At 39.4% G+C, this 23,563-nt stretch overlaps 1 protein-coding gene and 1 long non-coding RNA gene across 7 annotated transcripts in view; one reads left to right on the top strand and one right to left on the bottom strand.

The window, feature by feature from the left end:
* Nucleotides 1-5,098: 5,098 nt before the first annotated feature.
* Nucleotides 5,099-11,571, bottom strand: LOC310713778. Its single transcript, XR_014529454.1, has 4 exons — nucleotides 11,141-11,571; nucleotides 10,698-11,108; nucleotides 6,760-6,877; nucleotides 5,099-5,204 (listed from the first exon to the last, which is right to left on the bottom strand). It is a non-coding gene; the product is annotated as an uncharacterized lncRNA (long non-coding RNA).
* A 127-nt stretch (nucleotides 11,572-11,698) lies between these two features.
* Nucleotides 11,699-23,563, top strand: part of SPIDR (scaffold protein involved in DNA repair) — a 170,267-nt gene continuing 158,402 nt past the window's right edge. For 2 of the 6 annotated variants that reach the window (XM_083518268.1, XM_083518266.1), the window contains exons 1-5: nucleotides 11,776-11,961; nucleotides 14,197-14,352; nucleotides 15,266-15,335; nucleotides 16,405-16,572; nucleotides 19,399-19,565. In XM_083518268.1, the coding sequence (XP_083374394.1) occupies nucleotides 11,875-11,961; nucleotides 14,197-14,352; nucleotides 15,266-15,335; nucleotides 16,405-16,572; nucleotides 19,399-19,565 (648 nt within the window). In that variant the 5' untranslated portion in view covers nucleotides 11,776-11,874. Of the gene's footprint in view, nucleotides 11,962-14,196; nucleotides 14,353-15,265; nucleotides 15,336-16,404; nucleotides 16,573-19,398; nucleotides 19,566-23,563 lie in introns of all 6 variants that reach the window. The other 4 variants (XM_083518267.1, XM_083518269.1, XR_014529451.1 and 1 more) reach the window with 4 other exon arrangements.

Below are 23,563 nucleotides of genomic sequence, written 5' to 3'. Positions count from 1 at the left end.
TCAGCTAGCAATAATTACTTTTTAGGATGCAACAAACCACTATCCATAGTTCAGATGTAATGAAAAGCCAAGGCCTCCTGATAGCTAATTCCACTTTTGCGAGAGTAGGAGCAAAGAAGGAGTGATTGGTTTGCATGCACAAGCGTGGGGCTTTTCATGGAGTTTGGTCTATTATGTGTGGACATGACACATGACCCAGAAGCTACATTTCTTTCTATATATTCCAAGACTTTATCCACCAAGGAGAAACATTGACCTTAATACTTGGCTAGCTGCTCTATCATGCCTGCAATATTGCTTCTAATAAAGCTTCCGATTTTACTGCAATTGTTGCCTTTTGGGAAAGAATTTGGGGCATTCATGACACAGATAAATAGTTACATAAAAAACCAATCAGCAGAGATTATGACTGATTGGGTTAGAGATGAAAGCAGTCTCTCTCAGTTGTATTTTTATCCTCTGGAGAACCACATTTCTCTGAAGTGCTTTGATGACCCTGGTCAATAAAGCAGCAAAAGCAAATGATATATGGCAAATCTCAATCTTGGTGCTGTCCTACTTTTCCTTGCCTTTTCGAGAACTGCAAGTGAAACTGGTGTTTCCTTTACCACTTAACCTGACTTTTATTTCAACAGTGCATATTAATAATGTGCCAGATAGCCAACACAAGATCTGAATTGCTTCATTGGCTTATTGCTCCATTGGCTCTTGTGATCTACACAGCAACAACTGGATTTCAAGGCAGATTGGAGGAAATAATACTTGCTGCATTTACCATTTTTGTTGTTGCTGCTCATATCCCCAATGGAGTCTGTGTGGTAAAATATGAGCTTTTATCATAATTACTAATAAATACAGATTGCATTTTAAAAGTATGGAAATACGTTTTTGACTGCCTTCAGAAAGAATTTGGGGACTAGACAAAATGAAAAGGAATAATGCCTTCCATTTGGGGGGATGTGTGGCTACTTGTTATTTTTCCTTTTAGTAACTAAGCTTCCTTGTGCTGCCTTCAGCTTGGGGGGAGGGGCGCAATTTTTAAGAGGCCTGGAAGAGAAGTAGTAAGAATGTGACTCTTTGGGTTTATGAAATAAACTCAGGTTTTCAGTCATGTAATTTTTTCTAACACAACAGTAGTCATTTCTGTAAATCATTGCCTTGAAACACACATTTTACTGTAAAATCCACAGTAAATTGCTGCCTAACAAGGAACATCTGCCAGTATTTATTCTCTTGCAAACATCTCAACATTATTGGCTCAGATATGTCTGGATAGTATCAGGAGCAGGAAATGCCAAAGCAAGTTTTTCTTATTGAGGAACATCGCCTGAACTCTAGCAAAAAGCATCCACTCAGTATGAAAATCATTCTGTAATAAATCTTGTCTTGCTTTAAGCAAGGCTGGATGCAAGTTCTAAAGTGTGCTTATGTCTGGAGGCATAATAGGTATACAAATAAAAGTAATGTTTAAAATTTGCGGTGTAATGCAATCTAGAAAAGATATATCCACAGCAGCTTTTGTGTCTTTAGTTTTAAATATTTGAAAATAATATAACTATATATAACATGATACTTTGGCTAGATATTCAAACTATGGTGACTCTTCTCTAAGACAGGGATAGAGAAATTTGTGGCCCTCCAGAGTCTCCCAAATTTTGTCAGCTTCAGCCGAGAGAGCCAGTTGTCAGGGATTATGGGAGGTATAGTCCAACAGCATTTGGAAGAACACACATTTTCCCAACCCTGGTCCAGGACTAGATTACTAGTATTTTGTGATTTTATCTTGTGAGACCTGCAGGTATAGGGTGGTATACAAATGTTGTTAATAATAATAATAATTTGCCTATGTGGTGATGAACATTAGTGTTTTTGTTTCTTTCATTTTGTTTATTTTAAACAACACTTTCCCCGTAGTGATTTGCAACAAAATGCATCCAAAATAATAAATAATAGTAAAAAAGATTCAGCACACTCTGCAGAAACAGTTGGGTCTAATAAATAGGTCATTCACACAGTTCTAAAAAGGAGATCCTCTATTGAAGTTGTGAAGAGCAAATGCCCTAATGAAAAAAGGCAACACACAATACCTCTGAAGACAGATCTTAAAGCAGAAGAGTATTTGGAGGAGCTGCTCTACAAGTAAGAAACCCTGCCATGTCTTATATTTATACCTTGGCTCTGATTAAATGCATATTAATGAGTGAACCTGCAGACACACTAGCTTTAACCAGCCATTGGTGGTAGTAAAAATATGATAAAGGAGTTATTACAGCTTAGTGTAATAATCACTTACTGAACTGCATACTGAACTACGTACCTCCTATATACAACAGTTTAGCTGCTGTGCCTATTATTTCAATTGGGTAAGCATCCACATAAATATTTTAAAGAATAGATTACCCCAGATCTATAAACAATTCAGTGAAGTAGGTACATCCTGATGAATTACAGAACGGAGACAGCACAGGAATCACCTCTTTTATGTCAAATGAGGAAACCTAGTGAAATGTCAGTTGCAATAAAAACAAAGTACTGGGTTGTATTCAACATTAGTCATACTCAGGGTAGAACCATAGAAATTAATGAACATGACTAACTTGTTACTTTAAATGGATCTATTCTGAGTAGTCCTGGGTGATATATTGATAAGTGCCTCAGCTGCTGCGTTGAGAGGTAAGGCAGTTTCATCCTGCGCCTTGTCAGCTGCGACCAATGCAGCTTCTTTCATCACCACTGTTTATCACCAAACCACAATGTCTGGCTGGTGATATATGGCGATGTTGAAAACCTAACATCACCCAGCTCTAATTCTGAGTAAAACCCCAACCATTGTCTCCAGCAGTGAATTAATGCAGAACACTAGCCCTGAACCTTATAGCATTATGGTTCTGAAACAGAACCAGGGTTGATCATAGACAGGAAATTGGAAAGAAGGAAAAGGGAAAAGGAGTGAATCCTAGCATCCCACATAGTGCAAACTCGTTGGGTCACAGCAGGCCAGCAGCTGGCCGAAACAGAACACACATGTTGAAACATTAAATGCATTTCACTAAAAGGGAAAGCCAGAGGTATAATGACTGAAGTGGAAGAATAGAACATTACTTAAGCTGGCATATCTGTGTGAATGTTGTAGAACATCTGTGGAAGGGAAAGAAATATGCAGCAGACTCAAAAGAGAAAACATATAAATGGCAATTCTTGATAATCTGGAATTCAGACTGGAGACCACAGATAGAAGGCTGAAATGGGCTTGGAGTCTTACGTTGTGCAGACCGCATAGTGATTGCAAATGTGATAATCAAAAGTTTATGGTAAGCCTCAGTAATATTAATATTTTTTCTTTATGTCAGTCTACACATTGTTTATTATCTTAAGAATGTAATTACTCCTCATTCCCCCCTCCACTTCCCTAAAAATAGAAATAACAGCTGCACTATGTATAACATCTGGATGGTGTCCTGCAAAAACAAGAATCTCAGGTATTTTGAATACCTTCCTGTATGATTTTGAGCTTCCTGCTCTCAGAGTTGCCTATAGTCAATCCTGCATATGGTTTCCATTAAGGAGAACCTTTGCAATAAAGCCTTGACTTACATACAGCAGTTAAACATCTGCACTGCATTAGGATAGAGATGAGACAAAACCATGGTGCTTGAGGTTAAATCTAAATTTCCTACTGCAATCCTAAAGTATGATTTGTTAAAAGAAAAGCAACCAAGAAGAGTAGAAATAGAACCTTAGACTAAAATTAGCAGTCAGAAAGTATTAGCTGCTCACTATTCTTTATATGAAGTGCAGTTTTTGACTAAGAAGAACACAATGACCACAACCATTCTGAAACAGAGTTCCCTCAATTCTCATTTGTTTTCTAAAGATGGCAGGTGGAGTTCCTTGGGCTATTTTAACATTTATTCCTGTGAACTATTCCTGTTGCTAGCACCTTTCTGAATGAGCGTATCTTTAGCTATTGCTAACTCCCATATCTATCAACCAATTATCCATTTTCACCTTACACTAATGTGAAAAAATAAGAAAACTACTAATATCAGAAACATGCTGCTATGTGATTAGTATCATAATGCACAGGATGAGGAAAATGATGTTACTAACATGAGCAGAAACACATGAAGGTGGTAGAGTCAAAGGTGCCTCCCTTTACAGTGATCTACTTTACTTTAACAATCCATGAAACAGAGACAGAGTCTTAATAGACTAAGCAAATTATACCACCTCAGATTGCAGGCTAACATGTGAGACACTTAGACAGTTCTAGTCCAGCCTTATCTCTAAAATGGCATGATGAAAATATACTTGCACTGTCTTTCAGATGGTACAGAATACGTACAGTACTACTACTACAACAACTATTACTTCACAGGGTGAATAACTGAAGGAAAGAACATCTGAAGCAATCTTGATTCATATATTAATTCTAGATTACAATGTTGAACTTCTGAATTCTTTGCTGGTAGGTAAAGCAAGAGTGAAAATTCAACTCCTGGGGGTAACCTAGTGCATTTTTACATATGCAAAAATCCACAAAACTTTGCACTCAGATGCTTTTGACAAGTAGTGATCGCAGTAATAGAGGATCACTATCAAGTGTTCAGTAGTGACTAATAAATGTCACCCAATGGCTACATGATGCCAATTAGTACTTAATGGCCCCCCCCCATGGGGAGCCTGGGAAACAATCAAGAAAAGTATGAGAGCCTTTTAATATTGCTTTGTTTTTCTTTCCTTTAAGATGCTAAGATAATAGAAAATGCCAATTTAACCTACTAAAGAAATAAATGTTTTGGGGATCATCATGGTAAATACAGTTTTGTATCCCTCGGCTTATATCCACAACTCAGAATGATCTATGCAAGCATCACTTCATTTCATGGCTATTGCACAACTTTCAGTGGAGTGGTGTGGGATAAGAGCTCCATTAACTAAAGCATTTGGCTGCAGAATCAACCCAGCATTAACACAGTTAATTTATAAGTGAATGGGTAGTTTCAGTATGACAACCTTCCTTCTGGCAATTAATTGGCCTGTGTGTTACCTTCCTTCAAAAGACTCCTCAAGATTCAGTGCTTCATCTTGGCTTTCATCTATTTTCTCTTCTCCTTTTACTTAGACTTGCTTTTTACACTCCAAGCCTGCAGGGTCTATCTTTTATTTTTATCTGTGCACAGCACTCCGGCTATTCCTAGATGCTTTATAAATAATAAAACCAATAATTTACTGCTGCTGTCAGCAAAATTGCAATGATCAGTTTGTCTCTTTTTTCTACAAAATGAATAACTACAAGGCATCGGTTTAATACTTCAGGGTGTTTTTACATGTGAGGTTTGGATAGCTTTTCTTTAAATACAAACAAAAGCCTATACATTACTAGCACAATGTACACGTAATTGCCCTCCTGTGTTCTGTACTGCAACAACAACACTCACATGTACCACAACAGAGAGTGGGAGGCTCAAAAGCACTTTAGTCTTTTTTTGTGAAAAGGGGTCATGCAGTGCATGTTTATTCACAAATAAGTCCCACTGTACTCAGTGTGGCAGAATCACATGAAAATGTGCACAAAGTGCAATCTTGTTTTTTCCTTTCTGCTTTCAATTTTCAAACAATATGGTACATGATCCCAATGGCCAAAGGGCCACTAATTTACCATGATGCAAATTGACTGAATCTGTTTTGCTGCTGACTGTTTGATAAAATGGTTACATGGTGCTTTCACCATGTGTCCTAACCACCTGTCCTTACATGAGGAAATTAATACAAGCCAAAAATTCAGCTCATTGTGGACTGGCCTACGAACCATGCAAATCAGCTCTAAGAAAGGTGTTAAAGTTTTTGTTGTTGATTCAATTCATTTTAAATTTGTATCAGGTTTTATCTTCATCTAAAGGTCACAGGGTGGTTCGCAACAGAAAAATACAAAATGAGAATACAAAATATATAATAAAACAAAAACTAACCAACAAACCCCTCCTCCCCACAAATACATTCAAAAAGCCATAGAATGTTAATCAGCTAACCACCTGGTTGAAGAGAAATATTTTTGCCTGGCACCTAAAGATAGTAGATATGAAGGTAGACTATAGGGCCAATCTTGAATTTTGCAAAAATGAAAAGGGAGGATATTACATTGGGTTACACCAGAACAGGAGAAATGGTGCAAAACACATTTCTTTTTCTACTGATAGCCTTAGAAATATTATATATGTATGTATTTTCTCAGATAAATTACATCCCAGGAATAAGATTTTCCTCTTGAATGGCAATAACCATTGTGTCAAAAGGTAGACCGGAACAGCCTCCCTTAGAAACACATCTAATCTCCCTAGAGTACTGAAGGAAGAAAAGTTACATTTTCCTGCTTTGAAAAATTATTCACAGCTCTCTTGCATGTGAACCACTGAATCCATGTTGCAACCCTTACATGATAGCAGAGTGTGCCTAAAGGTTGTTTTTGGTTGAATGCAAATGAAAAGAAGAAGATTCGCTTCTGGGGATTTTAAAGCTTTAACCAATCTTCCACAAATCTTCTTAGCATGAGGAGTGTGAAATAAAGCCTCCTCCATGGCTTATCAAGTACAAGAAGGGTTGTTACTTTTCTTGTTAAATTAGCTGCCACATCTTTTAATGACAAGCAATAAAGGAAAGGTGCATTTCATGCTCAGGCAGCATAGTGGCAGCACCTCTCATGCACTGCGCCATTTCTTGGCCAAGCAGCATGAATCTTTCTCAAGCACCTGTACTCGCCTTATCAGTATAGTTCAGCTATGTTCTTTCCCAATCACCAAATCGCATCCAAGTAGCTGTGCCATATATTAAACCATTGGATGGGTGCAGCACAAAAAACACACAAACAGCACAGTTTCTGCCAAGACAATTTATAACAATGTTTTAAAATAATCTCATAATGGCATAGTACATAGTTTACTGTGAATGTGCAAATGGCTCTCACTTCACTTCTTCGCTAGTGGAAGTGACATGCCATTATCCCTGGCTTAGCATTACATTTGAGCCAGGGATAAGTTAGCAACCATGACTTGTTTGGAGTGGAACAATAAAACCAATCGCCAAACCAGGAAAACACTACTGGCAGAATGTTGGGGGTGGGGAGCTCGAGGAGCTTATTCCATGTGATTCCTATATAATGGAGTCACTATCATGTGACATCCCATGTATTAGATAGAAATTGCTGCTAAAACATGTCCTCGAGTAACAATTTGTTTCAAAGTGCATTGGGCTTGGAATAAATTATGTTTCAACCTCCTGGATTCTCCATCAACATTATTTTCCCAATGGAGGAAAACGAACCATGATATTGGGTCCAGCTGCAACACTAAGTCAGGGTTACTGGTTTGTTGCTTCTGTTTTTGCTAAGCAGGTCATTGCAGTAGACCATTAAATATGGTTTACACTGACATGCAAACTTGGTCAATAAAAGAAAGGGAGGCATTGGGCTTAAAAGAAGTAGCAAGGAGTTGGTAGGAGGAACTTTTTAGACTGCAGATAATGTTGCAAATGTAGAACAAGGCCTCCCCACCAGAAAAATGGGTATTGAAGTATTTGTAGGGTTCTCTCAATGAATTAATAAAAGAATTATTTATTTAGCAAAGGTCCAACCCACAAGCAATACAAAAAAGCATGTTTAACTCCTATCAACACTTGAGGGGGGAGGATTTTTAATTTTTTAGAAATGGGGAGGGAGAAAATACCACCAATACCACTTGAAAAGCAGATCCTAAAAGTGGTACAGGAAATTTGAGGAAGGGATTAAGGGGACTCATCTCCTTATCACTCATATTCCATCCTCTGCAAACTACAATTCTTCAATATATTTATAAAACTGTTTTAGTTGATAATACTACAAACGTACTGTTAAGGTGTTTAATTATATCCAAGCAATATAGCTAAAGTATAATCAGACAATTAAAAGTGAGCACAGGAGAGTGATATTATAGTAGGGAAAGCATTCCTATTAAGTTCTTATAAAACATAACAAAGAGGAAAGAGGATATGTCACCCTTTTATTAAAGGCTCTTAGGTAGGATAAGCAATGCTAATGCCATTATCGGATAGAACAGGAATCCAGCATGCAACTTTAATTAACAATAAAGAAGAATTGACACTCAATTTCCCTGGCACTAATCTAAAAGTTTCTTCTGTGTGGGCTAGGTGTCTCAGGTCATACCACGAAACAAAATGCAAAGACTGCATTTATGCCTCTCGCACTTTCATCAACACAATGAGAATTCAAGCAATTATTTTATTAACTACATATTTAAGTGCTATTTTTCTAGAAAGAGGTATTGGAACTCACTATGAACACCTCCCTCATTCTCTTAGAATGGCAATGACACACACCTGACAGGTGCTGGAACTGAGTTCTGGTTCGTTCCAGCTGAAGAAATCCCTGCATATTGTTGCCAATGCATTACTCCCCTGGACATAGTGTGCTCGTGGGGCTGGTAGTGCAAAGGTTGCAGTTTTGATCCCCCATATGGGACATATTCCTGCATTGCAGGGGGTTGGACTAGATGATCCTCAGGGTACCTTCTAACCCTACAATTCTATGACAAGCATAGAATCATAGAGGAAAGGTTGCAACATTTGGGACTTTTTAGCTTAGAAAAAGGTAAGAGGTGATATGAGAAAAGTTTACAAACTTCTGCATGATGTGAAGAAAACAGGTAGAGAAAACCTATTCTCCCTTTCTCATAACAGTAGAACTTCTGGACATTCAATAAAGCTGAATGTTTGAAAATTCAGGACAGACAAAGGGAAGTACTTCACAAAGTGCAGTATTAAACAATGGAATCCACTCCCACATAAGGTAGTGATGGCCTCCAATGTTCATAGCTTTAAAAGAGTCAAATTCATGAAGGATAAGGCTATCAGTGGCCACCTACCAGCCATGATGGCTCTGTTCCATCTTCCCTGTCAGAGGCAGTATGTCTCTAAATGGAAGTTGTTGGGAATTGCAGGTGTACAGAGTGCTCTTGCTCTCAGGTTCTCTGCTTTTTCTCTCTCTGCACCTGAGATAATGAAAAAGCATTTATTTGTCCACTATGTATTTAGCATTTTGGGTCATCTTGCTAAATTTTATAATACAGTTCGTTTTCTTTTATGGGGATATGACATAAGCCAAGAGGCAAGCATCTTAGAATCACAGAATCATACTGTAGAGTTAGAAGAAACACTGAGGATCATCTAGTCACAACTGGTGGGAGACAGATCCCCTGCAATGCAGGAATATGCAGCTGTCCCTTATGAGGACCAAACCTGCAACTTTGGTGTTATCAGCACCACACTCTCACTAAGTCTGTGACTTTTTAAATTAGAATTGTGTCTTATTTATTTTGGAAAAGCTTCAAAAAATAGTTAGGGGAAATGTATTTGGCCGGGAACTAAATAAGAAATTTCATATACTAGTAGTACTGGAGAAATATTTCTGCACTTTTTATTAACAATAAAAAGCCCACTGCCTTATATAAGAGTCAGACGCTATAAAAGAGAATGTAATTTAACTTCATTTGATTTGTAGCACTCTGTAATACCTTTTTGATGTTTGAAACTGTCAGCATTGTAATGAGTCTCCTGATGTTCTGGTAGCTTTTACTCAAATACTATAATAATTACTGAACTATATTACCAGTAGTGCAATTCTTCCTGGCATATCACACTGTGCACAAATGAATGCATATTTTATTTGTGCAGCAATCAGAAATTGTTGTGAAACCCATACATGAATTAAAATTACTTTTTGTAATTTTTGCTTTTAAAAACCTGTGACATAATAGCAGACCCTTTCAGTCACCATCCTTTATGAAACAATTTATTCTCATACCCACCATATATATACTATGTAAAGAAGTATTCTAAAGAGAATTTAGACTGAATCCATTCAGTTATTAATTCACTTGATGCATGCTGTGAAGTCCACATACTTCCCCCTGCGGAGTGATAAATCTTTTTACACAGTGTCACTGAAAATATTACTGAGATCATTCAATTCAAAACATATTTATTTGGAATTAGAGTCCATTGATTTCAGTGGAAACTATATTCACAGCACTCCAGTCTGAAACACATTACTTGGGAGCAAGTCACAGCAAGTGATTTAACTTGAATTTGCCTTTATTCAGTAATGCTTAGGATAAAGCCTATAGATAACGCAAGTCTTAAATGATAATTGAAAAAAGGCAAGGGGAAGGGATCTTCAGAGAACTAGTTCCCAAACCATTTATGCTAGGAGTGGCTAACATTTTTTGGTTGAAAAGCCACATTAATCCCTGACCAACTCTCAAGGGAACGCATTCCTCTTTTGTAAGCCTGAGCTCAACCTGAGCTTTGACCCACCTGACCTCCCTGCAACTGTTGGCTACTCTTGTATACTCCTCCCTTGTGATTTCCCCTTTCTTCCATTTCTTATATGTGCTGTGATTTTCAAGCCACATATGTGTATTTTAAATGGTTGAAAAACTCAAAGAAACAGCATGAAGCATTAAAATGATTATGTTTACTATTTCAAACCCTTCAATTGTCCCTATTTTCCAGGGACATCCCTGATTTAGAGGTTTCTGATTATATATCAGAATGTCCCACTTTTCCTTAGAATGCTGCTGCTTCTGCCTGTGCTGCCCTTGCTATTGCCTCCATCACTGGCAGAATATTGGTGCTGGCATCCGCACCAATTTCAGGTGAGATCTTGCTGGAAATCAGCGCTGGCACTGCTTCTGTGCCACGGGCAAAGGCAGCAGGGCACCCACAGGGCTACTGCCTTAGGGGTTTCTGCCGTCTCACTCCACCAAATGTCTTGGCCAGCCCTGGGCCTGGTTACCTAGCGAGTTTCATGGCTCAGTAGCAAATTCAACTTTCCTCTCACAGTCTTAAGACTATATATACATTAGTGGCTCCATACAAGGTGAGGCTGCTGGAACCTGTGGCATTTCCAGTTGGTTTTTTTAAAAAAATTATGTTGATATAGCCACCATTGAGGAGGGTGGGGATGTCTTCACCTCATGTGTATTACTGGATTTGTTTACTTGCACCAAACGTCATCTGCACATGTGCATCTGTTGCCTCAAATGTACACACCTCACCTCAACAGTGTTTTCAAATGTACACACCTCACCTCAACAGTGTTTTCAAACCAAATGGGAAGGCTGTTTGAGGGGGAAAGCACCAAACAGCATTATTACTCAAGAAATTTCAGAATATGGATGGATTGTGGCCAGCGTCATGTGCACTCTGGGACTGGAGTCAAAAACTGAAGGTGGCTAAGTGCATAAATACTGATTTAGCATCAATAAATAAGCCCTTATAATCTTTCTCACGCAAATATCTCCTAAAGCAGGTACCATACGGTTTCCTGTAAGAAAAAGAGAGAACCCGTATATAACTGCAACCAACTGGGAAAATTTTACTGGGGGCTCTGAGGCGATGTAATTGCGTCCCGTTATCTCAACGGCGAAGCCCGCGCGCACACTGCAGCTGATGCGGAGAACATACAGGGCGCATGCGCAGCGAGGATAAAAGCCGTTGCGAACAGGGTACAGCGCCTTGATGCTCGGGAGCCCCCGTGCGGCGAGAGCGAGAAACGTCAGAAAGAGGCGCCGGCAGTCCTCTATTGCGTCGCGCGTCACGCACCTTTCGCCACGTCCCACCCAATCAGTGGCTCCGCCGATGAAACGGCGCCAAGCTGGAAGGGAGGGGGCGTGGTCTTCCCCCTCTGTTGCTGGAAGAAGTTTTCTTCTTGGCCCGTGAGTGGAATTCGCTCGGGCCTCTCTGCTCTCCTCCTCCTCCACAAGCCACGGTGCTCTCGCTCACGTCACGTGGCACAGGGAAGGCTGGTCCTAAGTGGCGGAGATGCTCGTGAGGAAGGTATCAGGGCAACGGAGGACGGGGCGGGCGGCGGCGGCGGCGGGCAGCATCCGAGGAGTGGGAATTGCGAGGGTCTGTATAGGCTGCGGAATAAGGGAGTGCCTGAAAGCTGGGTCCTGGGCTTTCTTCTCGATAACTCTGAATATTTGGAAGCTGGCCAGCATTGTGTGGAGTGTAAGAGGGAAGGGCGCTCTGCACGCGCCCAGAGGCACATATATTTGCTGTTCTACGTCGAGCGCCTGGTCAAATTATGCTCCCGAGGGAATATCACAGGTTTTGAGCGGGAGTGGAAACTTTATGCGTTTTACGTGTACAATAGTGAGAATGTGTGTCAGGGAGCGTGTACTGGCGCCTTTTTAAGGGAAATAGTTGCTAGGTTTAATTCTAAACAACGGCTACTGGGAAGTTAAGTGTATTTGATGGAGAATGATAAGTGTGATGTATATTTTAAAAAATCAATAAAGATTAAATGCATATGGCCATGGGGAAGAAACCGGTACATAAACACCACACACACACACACACTGATGTGCCTTTGTTCACGGGTTGGGAAATAAAGGTTTAAAGTCTGTGGTAGGAATTATGAATGTGTGTGTTTCAAACCTAATTTATCTGTAGAGAGCAGAGCTGAAAATATTTTGAATTTGAATTTAATTATTTGCAATGCAATGGGATTACTGGAATCTCATGATGGGTTTGATTTGGAAAGATGTCAAATGCTAAAGAACATTGCATGTCAAATGCTGAACTGAAATGTCATAGTATGGCAAATATCTGGCAGACATTCTGTGTAAAAGTTCACAAAGACTTGTGGAGAACTTTAGGGGACAAATATGTTCTAATAGGGGACTGCCTATGGAGAGAAAGCATGCAGAGGCTGCACTGTTCATTTAAATGTCACCTTTCTCTTTCAATAGAAAAACTCAAAGGGGTTAACACAAAACGTAAAAAATACAAATGGGACAAATTACACTGAAAGGATTGACCTTAATAGCTGAAATAAAAGATAGTTCATGGGGCTGAGGAAAACAATTCTCTCCTCCCAGTTTAACTCAAATAAATGATATGTAAAATAAGTGATATGTAATTTTTTCAGAGTCACCATTAATGGAATCTTTTGAGAAGTTGGATGTGATTAAAATAGTAGGATATTTGCCATACCATATTCTCTCTCATTGTTTTGGGAGTTGGCAAGGGCATTAGGTGTCTTCCTTTGATTCACCTGCATTAAAATGTGTATGGAGAGGGGAATAGGAATAGGCAGTGTTCTTATCTCACCCTAATTTACCTCACATGGTTGTTGTGAAAATAAAATGGGGAGGAGAACCATGTATGCTGCTTAGAGTTCCCTGGAGGAAAAGCAGGATTTACACATGGCAAATAAATAAATAAAAAATAAAAGTATATTGCATTTAATAAGCGGGTGGCGCTGTGGTCTAAACCACTGAGCCTAGGGCTTGCCGATTGGAAGGTCGGCGGTTCGAATCCCCGCAACGGGATGAGCTCCCGTTGCTCGGTCCCAGCTCCTGCCCACGTGGCAATTCAAAAGCATGTCAAAGTGCAAGTAGAGAAATAGGTACCGCTCCGGCAGGAAGGTAAATGGTGTTTCCGTGCACTGCTCTGGTTTCGCCAGAAGCGACTTAGTCATGCTGGCCACGTGACCCGGAAAAACTCTGCGAACAAACGCCAGCTCCCTTGGCCAGTAAAGCGAGATGAGCACCGCAACCCCAGCGTCGTTCATGACTGGACTTAACTGTCAAGGGTCATTTACCTTTTACTTCTGAGTAGGATGTTTGACAACATGTTGATGGCAGCTGTGAGTGATAGGAGTCTCTGAACTTTCGTTGTGTCTGACTGTAGAGATATGTAGCAGTTATGAATGTACTGGCTGCCAGTATGCAACCAGGGCAAATTTAAGGTTTTATTGTTAGTGTATGAAGCCCTAAATAATTTAGGGCCCCATATAGCTATACTGCTGTCATCTCCAGGAGCCCTCCTTGTGATTCCCAATGTAGCAGAGGTTTATTTTATGGTGGCTCGGAATTAGGTCCTTCAGTGCAGTGACAGCTGCTTTGTGGAACATGCTGCCCATTGAAGGCTCTGACATTGTACACATTTCGTTAGTTTCTAAAAGTTCTTCTGTTTCTATAAGCTTCCCCAGTAGGATGTGTTAACTTACAGGCAGTATCAGATTTTTAAAAACCTGCCTTATTTATTTATTTATTTTAATTGTTGTACAACACTATGATACTTGTCAGTGCTTGGTGGTCTATATATTTTCCTAAATAAAAATATTTTTCTTTGCAGAGGAAACGAACATGGTGCTCAGAACTTGCCTCTTTTCCAGATGAGAAGCCTATAGATGAAGGGAAGAGAAATTCTGGGGCAGCGGTAGATGCTGCTTCAGTTTCAAATGCATGGCTTCGTTGCGGTGACGGATTTCAGGCAGCTTCTTCACTGGAGGTAAAATGATGCTATTTTACTGAGTTTAGAACTTCATGCTAGTGAAGACATATTAAATTTTATTAGGGCTCATTGTCTATTATATAGTTGTTTAATCATCTGCTTTTCCAACAAATTAATTACAAAAATATCCATATGGTGATGATTGACAATTCATAATTGGCAAATTGGGGATGACTAGAGGGGGATCTAGGGGACAGTTAATGCATCCTTGTCTGAGAAGATTTCCCCACCAACTTGAAGGGAATGGTGGCATGTCAACCCCCAAGGAAACTCTCCCTGGATCCTGAAGTGTTTGATAATTGCTGCCCAGTCTCTAATACCCCTGTTTGGAGTAAGGTGTAAAATGCCCTCCCTGCTGAGTAGAAGTTATGGAATTTTTTATCTGTAGAGGTTTGGCTCTCCTCTTGGTGTGTTTAGGTGGAGAGTGAAGATCATCTGTTTGAATGCACTTTTGTGATATTGTCTGCCGTCTCTGATTCTGCCAACATCAGTTGTGTTTTTTGGGGTTTGATTCATTTTAGTAACATTTCTTCAGTTAAAGCTCTTGATGTGTTTTATTGTATATATATATTTATTTCAATTGTAAGCATCTCTGGGGACCTTTGTGTTGGAAGATTCATAGTATAGGTGATTTAATTAATAAATATGATGCATTCAATGAATATATAAGAACATGCAGGAATGGTGGGGAAATCAAAGAAACAAGGGAAGGGAAAGAAGGGAAGTCATTGCATGTTTTATTATAAAGAAAGATATTAATGGTGGAAATGCATATTTGAATGTGAATGTGATTTTAGAAATGGCAATAATGAAAATTATATATATTTTTAATGATGCATTAATATGTCCAAGAATGGTTTTCATATTAATTAGTATTCATTTTGTTTTCATTCCTTTTCTTTTTAAACAGACTAAAGAATTGTCAGAAAAAACATCTAGAGTTAAAACATGCTTTGCATCATTGCTCAGCTCAATTGAAGGTACAACATCTACTGTATTATTTCACATTAGCAGCATAAGAGGTTTTGTTTGTATTACCTGCAAGCTTTTTTCTCAGGTTACAACTTCTATCTTGATCTACGGTAGATTTGCATGACTGCTTCTTCTGTTTGTAATCCAGTTTGAGCCCAGCCTTGTAAAATGAGTTAATAAACTGATAAAACTAAAAACATAACATTTGTGGCATGCACAGTTAATTTGGGAGGAGTAATTTAGCATTGTGACAGGAGCTATAAGCTAACAAAGGTCAAGGGTTGAGCACATGTAGTGAGTCTCATATCACCAAGGGTTGCCCACCACCATAGATAAATATTCATGATAACTGAACAGGTAAGATCCAACAGTACATCAAATGGATCTATGTAGTTATGGCATCCAGGTCATTGTTTTATCTGCACTGTGTCTTAAATTGTACAATGTACTGTCAAGTATTCCCCATTGCTATCTCGTGTGCCAGGATGCAGCAGACTCTTAACCACACCATAAAGTTCAGTTGGACAACACTGTAAATATGCAGTGTGGGTGGTGAAGTGTGATTCCTTTGCTTCACTCACTGCCTTGCAAAAAGTCTTCATCTGAGTTGTAGCCTGTGTTTGGTCAGTTATGTTCTGTGTTTACTGCCAATATCTCTCTAACCATTGTCCCACCCTGAGCTCCCCAGAAAACCAGGGAGTTTGTTTAGCTTTGTTAAATGGGAGAGGGTGCTCAGCAGTGATTATGTCAGCTGCCAGGTTCATTTCCCTATTCCACAGGCCAAGCAGGCCTTCAACACTTTCTGGAGGTTCTGTGACAGGAAGATCCCCAAGAGCTGTCAGGAAACCATTGACCCCCTTCAACCTCTTGAGTCAGAGCTTTAAAAATTAGTCCTTCATCCTTGTCTTAAATCACTATAAGCCTAATCCATTGTTCCAGTTAGTTTATTTCATATCAGTTTTAAAAATATAACCTCATGGGTTAATTATAAATATTGTGATGTGTACATTGTAGTGTTACAGTAGAGGACAGGATGAATATGAAATGTGCTAAATAGTTGCTTATTCTGCTCTGCAGAAATCTCTCAGAGTGAGAGACTAAGTGAGTTAACTGATATAGTATGGAGCTCCAGTGGAAGCGACTTCTCAGATGATGACGATAAGACTTTGACTTCAAGGTTTCCTAGTCTGAAAGTGGAGAAGTACAGAAAACATGGCTTGATCTCCAGGGATGGATGTAATGAAGGTGAGGCTCTTTGTATCTGTTTTGTATACATTAAATGAAGGTCCAGAAACCTTTATCTGTGGAATTGTGAAAATTGGTTTACCAGTAATACACAGTACCTTTATCATTTCCTAGAATCCAAGTTTTCACTGCTATACTATGTATTACTGTATTCTGTGTTTGCGTGAGAAAGAAATGGGGGCAGGAGTGGTGAGTGGAATTGAGAGGTAGGAACCATGGTGGAAGTCTGGCAGGCGGGAAGCAGGCATCAAATGATGTGGGCCAGTGTAGGCAGGGGCTGTGGGGGAAGGGGCAGGAAAACAACCTGAATTGTGGGGAGCGGGAGCAAGGAGGCATACAGGCAGATTTCCAGTCAAATGGCGATTGAAGGCAGGGAATGTGGGCAGGAGCTAGGAGCAAGAATCAAGAAGTGTGACTTTGGTAAGGGCCACTGTGAAAGGTAGTAAGACAGGCTGGCCTCTTGTGGGCCAGAGTGGGTAGTGAGAAGTGAGACTGGGGAGAGTTGTAGAAGGGTGGAGGCAGATAGTTGGCCTTGAATCATGTGGGCTAGAGTGGGGAGTGAAAGGTGATGCCTTGGTGCAGGGTATGGGGGCAGCAGGCCGGAGAAGGAGGCAGGCAGATCTTGAATCATATGAGTCAGAGTGGGGCATGCTGAAAAGGACCTACCTATGTAGCCACTACCTTCATTCTCTAACATGATCAGATCTGGCTTGTGCATGGCCTCCATTGTGAGCATTGATAAAGGAAGTAAGCAGTAAAGGACCAAGAGCTTTGTATATGTGATGATCAAGTCCCCCACCCCTGGATAAAGCTAATGTTACTGAGGGGGGGAAAGGTCTGAAACCATGGTTTGATTCTGGCTTATTCTTGCTAACTGTAGTTAAACAAACCACAGTTCCGTGATTTGGGGATGCCACAAGAAATAGTAGTTATTTTAAGACTGGAAGCTTTTGTTTTCCTCTTCCTTGCATGGGGAACAGGTGGAGGGGTGAGCATTCTAGTATATGCATGCTTTTCAAAGAGTGGTAAACTCTGGTTCCCTATTGTGTCTGAACTGAGTCTCCCCCCCCCCCACGCCACGTACTGTAAAGAAATAAGCAACCTTAAACAAGATCTCTCCCCCCACTCCCACCATGATTTCTGGGGAAACAGTTGCCACAGACCAGCAAAACACAAAAAGGAAGGCTTGCTTAAAGCTGCTTATTTGTTTACTGTACTGCACGCAAGTCCAGCTGTTTCGATACCAAAACCTGTTGGGTGTATGGCGAGGTTTGGGTACTAATTCCTTGTGATTGGATAAGTGGGACCTGTGTATATATATAAACAAACAGCAGGAAGTTGTATCGTATCCCTGGTCTCTCATGAGGTCACCTTTCTGATACATAAGTTTTCAAATATATCTTTTTCACATTCATAGTTTACATCAGGCGTTGCCAGTGCAGCTCCTGCAGATTCACCTTTGCCTGCAGAGACCTTCCCTGGTACCCACAGGATCTCTTCCCCTCACACTGCTGAAATTAGGCTTGAAAGAAGCGTTCTTGATTGTGGCTTCTGTCTGATGCCCATCATAGTTTGTAAATGAGCCCACAGGCCCCAAAAGGTGGCAGCCCCTGTTTTTAAGTGTTTAGGTACGCAATATACATTTTTTCTTTTACTGTATTCTTTTGAAATAATGTGTGAAGAGGCCTTTATTTTCTGTATAGTAACTTCTCCATTCTATTTATTTTGTTGCTGCTATTGTGAGAAACACTAGATGGCCATCTTTCCTTAGTAAGCAATCCCAGCATTTGTTTATTAGTTCAGTAAATGTTGCACTAATGTAAGTAGGTCAGGCACAGCTGATAATAATAACATTTTGTACTTTCCTACTGTTCTTAGTGAAATAGAAGAAATGATTGTTTTCCTGATTATTGACTGTTGTTTATCTGACAACATGCACTTTCAATGTCAAACATGTTGCCTGCTGCTTCTGTAAACACTGAACAAATCTGGAGGAGATGGTTAAAAACATACTAGATCTGTGTTCTATGGTCTTATCACTTGCATGTTATTCTCTAATGCATTACAGAATGACATTGTTACTTTCCACTGTTCATTTTCATCTCTGAGGACATGTCTACTCTTTCTTATACTACTGCTTAAAAAACCCTTCATTTTATGTTGTTAAGTTGGAGCTTTTCAGAAGTGCTACTGATTTTCTCAAGGGTTTTTTGAATGTTCTTTTCCGTCGAAGATGGTGACTCTTTGGTCATTTAAAGCAACTGTTTCAGCAGGCTTGACTAGAAATACATTCTGCAGAAATATAAAAAGGCTTTCATTATGTATTATCACTTAAGATGTATCAGTTACTTTTTTAGATTAATCCAGTTACTTTGGTTTAGTACTGGGGAAGAGTTATAACTAATAAACATACTTTTATATACCGTAGTTCTTCAGATAAGTAAGTGTTCTACACGTGATTGCAACCTCAATGCTCTCTTCCCACCACAGCTTTCCCTAGTCTTATTTCTGATACAGACATTTACTAGGTGAGGCTTTGCTGGTGTGGAAATAAGAGGTTGCAAAAAGAATTCCACGTCATTCTGTTAAGAGCGAAGCTAGTAAGAAAGAAGCTAGCTCTGTATGCATTATGTTCCCACTCTGGAATGACCTACTTTTCTGGGATATAAGGGCTAGTCTTGCCTGCCACCAGTTTTCACAATAAACAGTTAAATTTGTAAGTGTATGTATTGCATATAGAGTCAGGCATATGTGAAAGATATTTGTGAGGATGTTAGCATTTTTAAAAGTCCGTTCTAGTATTTCTGTTTTTTATTTCCCCTTAAGGTGAATCACACACCATTGATTGGGACAATGATAGTGATTGTGAAGATAATGTTGACCAGCGCAGTGAATCAAAACCTGATGGTACTTCTTTGGACATATCAGACACTGATTCTTGTACAGACAGCAATATTATGTCTGATGAAGAAAAGGAACACGAACCTTCAAAGGTAAGACTTTTCTTGATTGCAAATATTTCAGGAATCGGAGGACTGGTCTACTTTAAAATTTTGTTTCCTCAAATGTCAGATGCCAAAATGGTTTGGAGATTGCCAAAGTAATCTTGATAAAGTTACAGATAGGTAGCCGTGTTGGTCTGCCATAGTCAAAATAAAAAAATTCCTTCCAGTAGCACTTTCCAGTCTATTTCAGAAATAGACTGGAAAGAGAAGCTGCTGAATTGCAACTCATTACCAAACTTAAAACCATGGAGAGACCTGGTCTGAACAAAGACATTGGATTCTTATCTCATTATACATGACTAAGCCATTTTTCACCTTCTCACCCCTTGCCTTTTCCTGTAAGACCTATTGCAGTCGTTAAGAGTCGTCAACAGGCTCATCTCAGCTATCTGCCAATCACCCATTCCCACCACCCTTCTGAGTAATACCCCTCCCCACCTTCTCACTATATAGAAGGATCTGGCAACTTCTGTTTCAGTGTATCTGAAGAAGTGTGCATGCACACGAAAGCTCATACCAAGAACTAACTTGGTCTTTAAGGTGCTACTGGAAGGAATTTTTTAATTTTAATCTTGATAAGAAGTGTTTCAGGTAGATAGTAGCACACTTTACCTAAACCTTTCTTGAAAAGGGTTTACTTTGGAATACTTGGTGAGTTTGGGATAAAAGAGTTCGGTGCAATATCCAACCTCTGTCTTACTCAGAGCAGACCCATTGAAATCAATGACAGCAAAACTTTCTTTTTAAAAAACTTTTGGTACACATACCTGATGCCTGTGGAAAAGATTTGCTTCATTTCAGCAGAGCCACTGCTTATTTGTTTACTGTACTGTACCTTTGGAGGGTGTGAGGGTTTTGTTATCTATAGCGCAATCCTAAACTTATTTATTTAGAAGTCCTATTGAATTTTAGTGAGGTTACTCGCAGGTATGTGTGGTTAAGATTCCGAACTAAGTACTTATTTGAATAATTTGTTTCTGCTTTTTAAACCCAACCTCAGTGTTTTGTGGTTCCATTTTTGCTCTTCACATTTGAAAAAGTTTTGTTTTACCTTCACAGAACCCAGTAGAATTTTTCTTTTAAATGTTGGTTGTAATGTTGACTGTAATGCATAGATGCACTCCAGGTGAACAGACCTATAGATGCTTAAGAATTAAGGGTCTAGATGGGCTGAAGCCATTTTGCTGACATTCTGGCACCTAACAGCTTTTGGTTCTATTCCAAAGTACTACTGAACCTCCAGTAGGGGGAGACAAGAACCATCTTTTTGTTTCTTGCTTGCTTTTATTTGGGAATTAGTTAGAGAAGAGTACTTACATGTTTGATGCACCATGTGCCCTGTTTTTGCATTTAAGCAGCATAAGCAGGTTTAACTGACCTAGAGATCTGAGAGTGTTAGGGTGTTTGCCTCTTGATCCACTGAGATATAATAAAACAGGACATTGGATTCATAGGGTCTGACCTTTTTCAGTTTTTTATTAAGCTGTGAGAACATTTTAGAATTAATAAGCAGGTGGGGGATCAAGGTTTCAAGAACAAGAAAAGTATTTACAGTGCACCTAAAAAGTTAATACTGTAAGCAAGCATAGTTTCAATATAATTTAGTGAGGTATTTACTTATACTGTATATATCCATCCTGTATTTCACCCAGTTGTTCTGCAAGATATAAGAGTTGAAGAAAACTGTTTGGTCTGTCCACTTCTTGGTACTAGTATTCTTACAATCACAATTCTGAATTCTCAGCATTTCTTATGAAATGAGATTCACCTGTCTCCTTGGAAGTTCCTCATTAACCGTCTGTCCTGTATGCATTCATGGGTTGTGCATATCCTTCCATAATTTTATAGTTTCCCCCCTCAGAAGCTACTAATCATATTATGCAAGCTTTGTTGAATTCACTTTGCTGGCTCGTTGAGTTATTCTTAGTGGAGGTGCTGAGAGCTTTGAGAGACCATATTTTCTGTTACAACCTTTTTGCCATATGTGAAAACTATTCCCTGGTAGGATGAGAACTGATCATATTCATTTATTTTTGTAATAGAAATGTTGTTTCTCTGATATCAGTGGTTCAGGTTTCTTTGCTTAGTTATCTTATTGACGAGTTTGGCCTGTTAAATGCAGGGACTGGGCAATTTTATTCAGCCCTGCCAACTAACCAACATTTTGTAGAATAGAACAATACCGTTTGAAAGAGAACCAGCTTTGAGGGTTTTTTTACCTGATCTTTGATGGAGAGTGAATGTGTTGGGGAGTTGTACAGAAATTGTACAATAAATATACAGTGGTACCTCGGTTTTCGAACAGCTTAGTTTCCAAACAACTTGGAACTCGAACACTGCAAACCCGGAGTTTGCGAACTTTACTTCAGAAGATGAACATGCTCCTGAGCTTCGGTTTTCACTGTTGCACTGCTAATTTGCACCCCCCCATTGTAATCAAAGCCTTCCATTTCCGATTGCAGTGTTCTGAGGTGATATTTGGAGCTTATATTTGGTGCTTTTGTTTTTGATATTTTTTGTGTTTTTGTTTGTGTGGCTTTTTTGTTTTTGTGACTGTGGCTTGTTCTTCATTTTATGATTGATTGATTGATTGATTGATTGTATGACTGCAGAAATGGATAAAAGTCCTCCATCCAAACAATGACTATCATCAGTGCAGGTAAGAAAAATACTGTCATCTACAATACAGTGGTACCTTGGTTTACAACCATAATCCTTTCCGGAGGTCTGTTTGTAAACCAAAACAGGTTGGAACCCAAGGCGTGATTTGGCCGGGGGGGGGGGCTCCCCCCCAAATTGTTTGTAATCCAAAAAAATGCATTGTACTCCAAAAAAAGGTTGCAAACCTGGAAACGCACTTCCAGGTTTGATGTGTTTGTAATCCAGAATGTATGCAAACCAAGGTACTACTGTACTGTCTTATTTATTTTATAGTACAGTACATTGATTATTGCTTTCATTTTATAGATCAATGGTCTCATTAGATAGTAAAATTCGTGTTAAATTGCTGTTTTAGGGTTGTTTTTAAAAGTCTGGAATGGATTAATCCATTTTGCATTACTTTCTATGGGAAAGCGCGCCTTGATTTTGGAACACTTTGGTTTTGGAACAGATGTCTGGAATGGATTAAATTTGAGAACCAAGGTACCACTGTATAGTTTCTACCAGGAGACTTTGCTTTGCTTAGTTTTCTTGACTTCATGTCTTGTTACAAGATAACTGACAGGAGTCCCTGCATGTGTGCTTAGTTTGTATGTGTTATCTTTTTTCCTTTTTTAATTGCATGCAATTACAGTGGTACATTGGTTTACGAACTTAATCCGTTCCGGAAGTCCGTTCTTAAACCAAAGCGTTCTTAAACCAAGGTGTGCTTTCCCATAGCAGTGGGGGACTCAATTTACAAATGGAACACACTCAACAGGAAGCAAAACATATTCTTATTCCAAGGCAAAGTTCACAAACCAAAACACCTACCGGGTTTGCCAAATTCTTAATACAAGTTGTTCATAAACTAAGCTGTTCTTAAACCAAGGTTAACACTGTACTCTGTGTAATGCATGGTGAGCCCAAGGATTCAGTCCCATTGTCGGCAAAGTACAGTAAGTTCATATATAATGGCCAGCCATGTTTTGGTACTATGGGAGCAAGCCTTGTGTTTCTATACTCCTACCTCCCTTTCCATTCTCTCCTTAAAGAGTAGCTTCCTGATCTATTGCAGACTAATTCTGTGCTGTTGAATCTGAATTGGCAAACTGGTTTGTATTTGCTGTTCAAACAAGGATGGTTCATCATGATTTGAAGCTGGTTTGCAATCCTGTTTTGGAGGGCAAGTGCAAACTATGTTGTGCTTCAAACCAGAAAGTTAACAAACCAGATGGAATGCAAGAGGGGGAGAAGGGAGTGTGTAAGCCTGAGGCTTAGTAACTTAATGCCAGACAATAATATAATATTGCACATTAACTGATCCACAAACTGTCCACTTTGAG

Source organism: Podarcis liolepis, assembly GCF_965112155.1.
Source record: "Podarcis liolepis genome assembly, chromosome: 8".
Classification (NCBI taxonomy): Eukaryota; Metazoa; Chordata; class Lepidosauria; order Squamata; family Lacertidae; genus Podarcis; species Podarcis liolepis.
The sequence above is the reverse complement of the archived record's forward strand: the minus strand, read 5'-3'. Positions and strand labels throughout refer to the sequence as shown.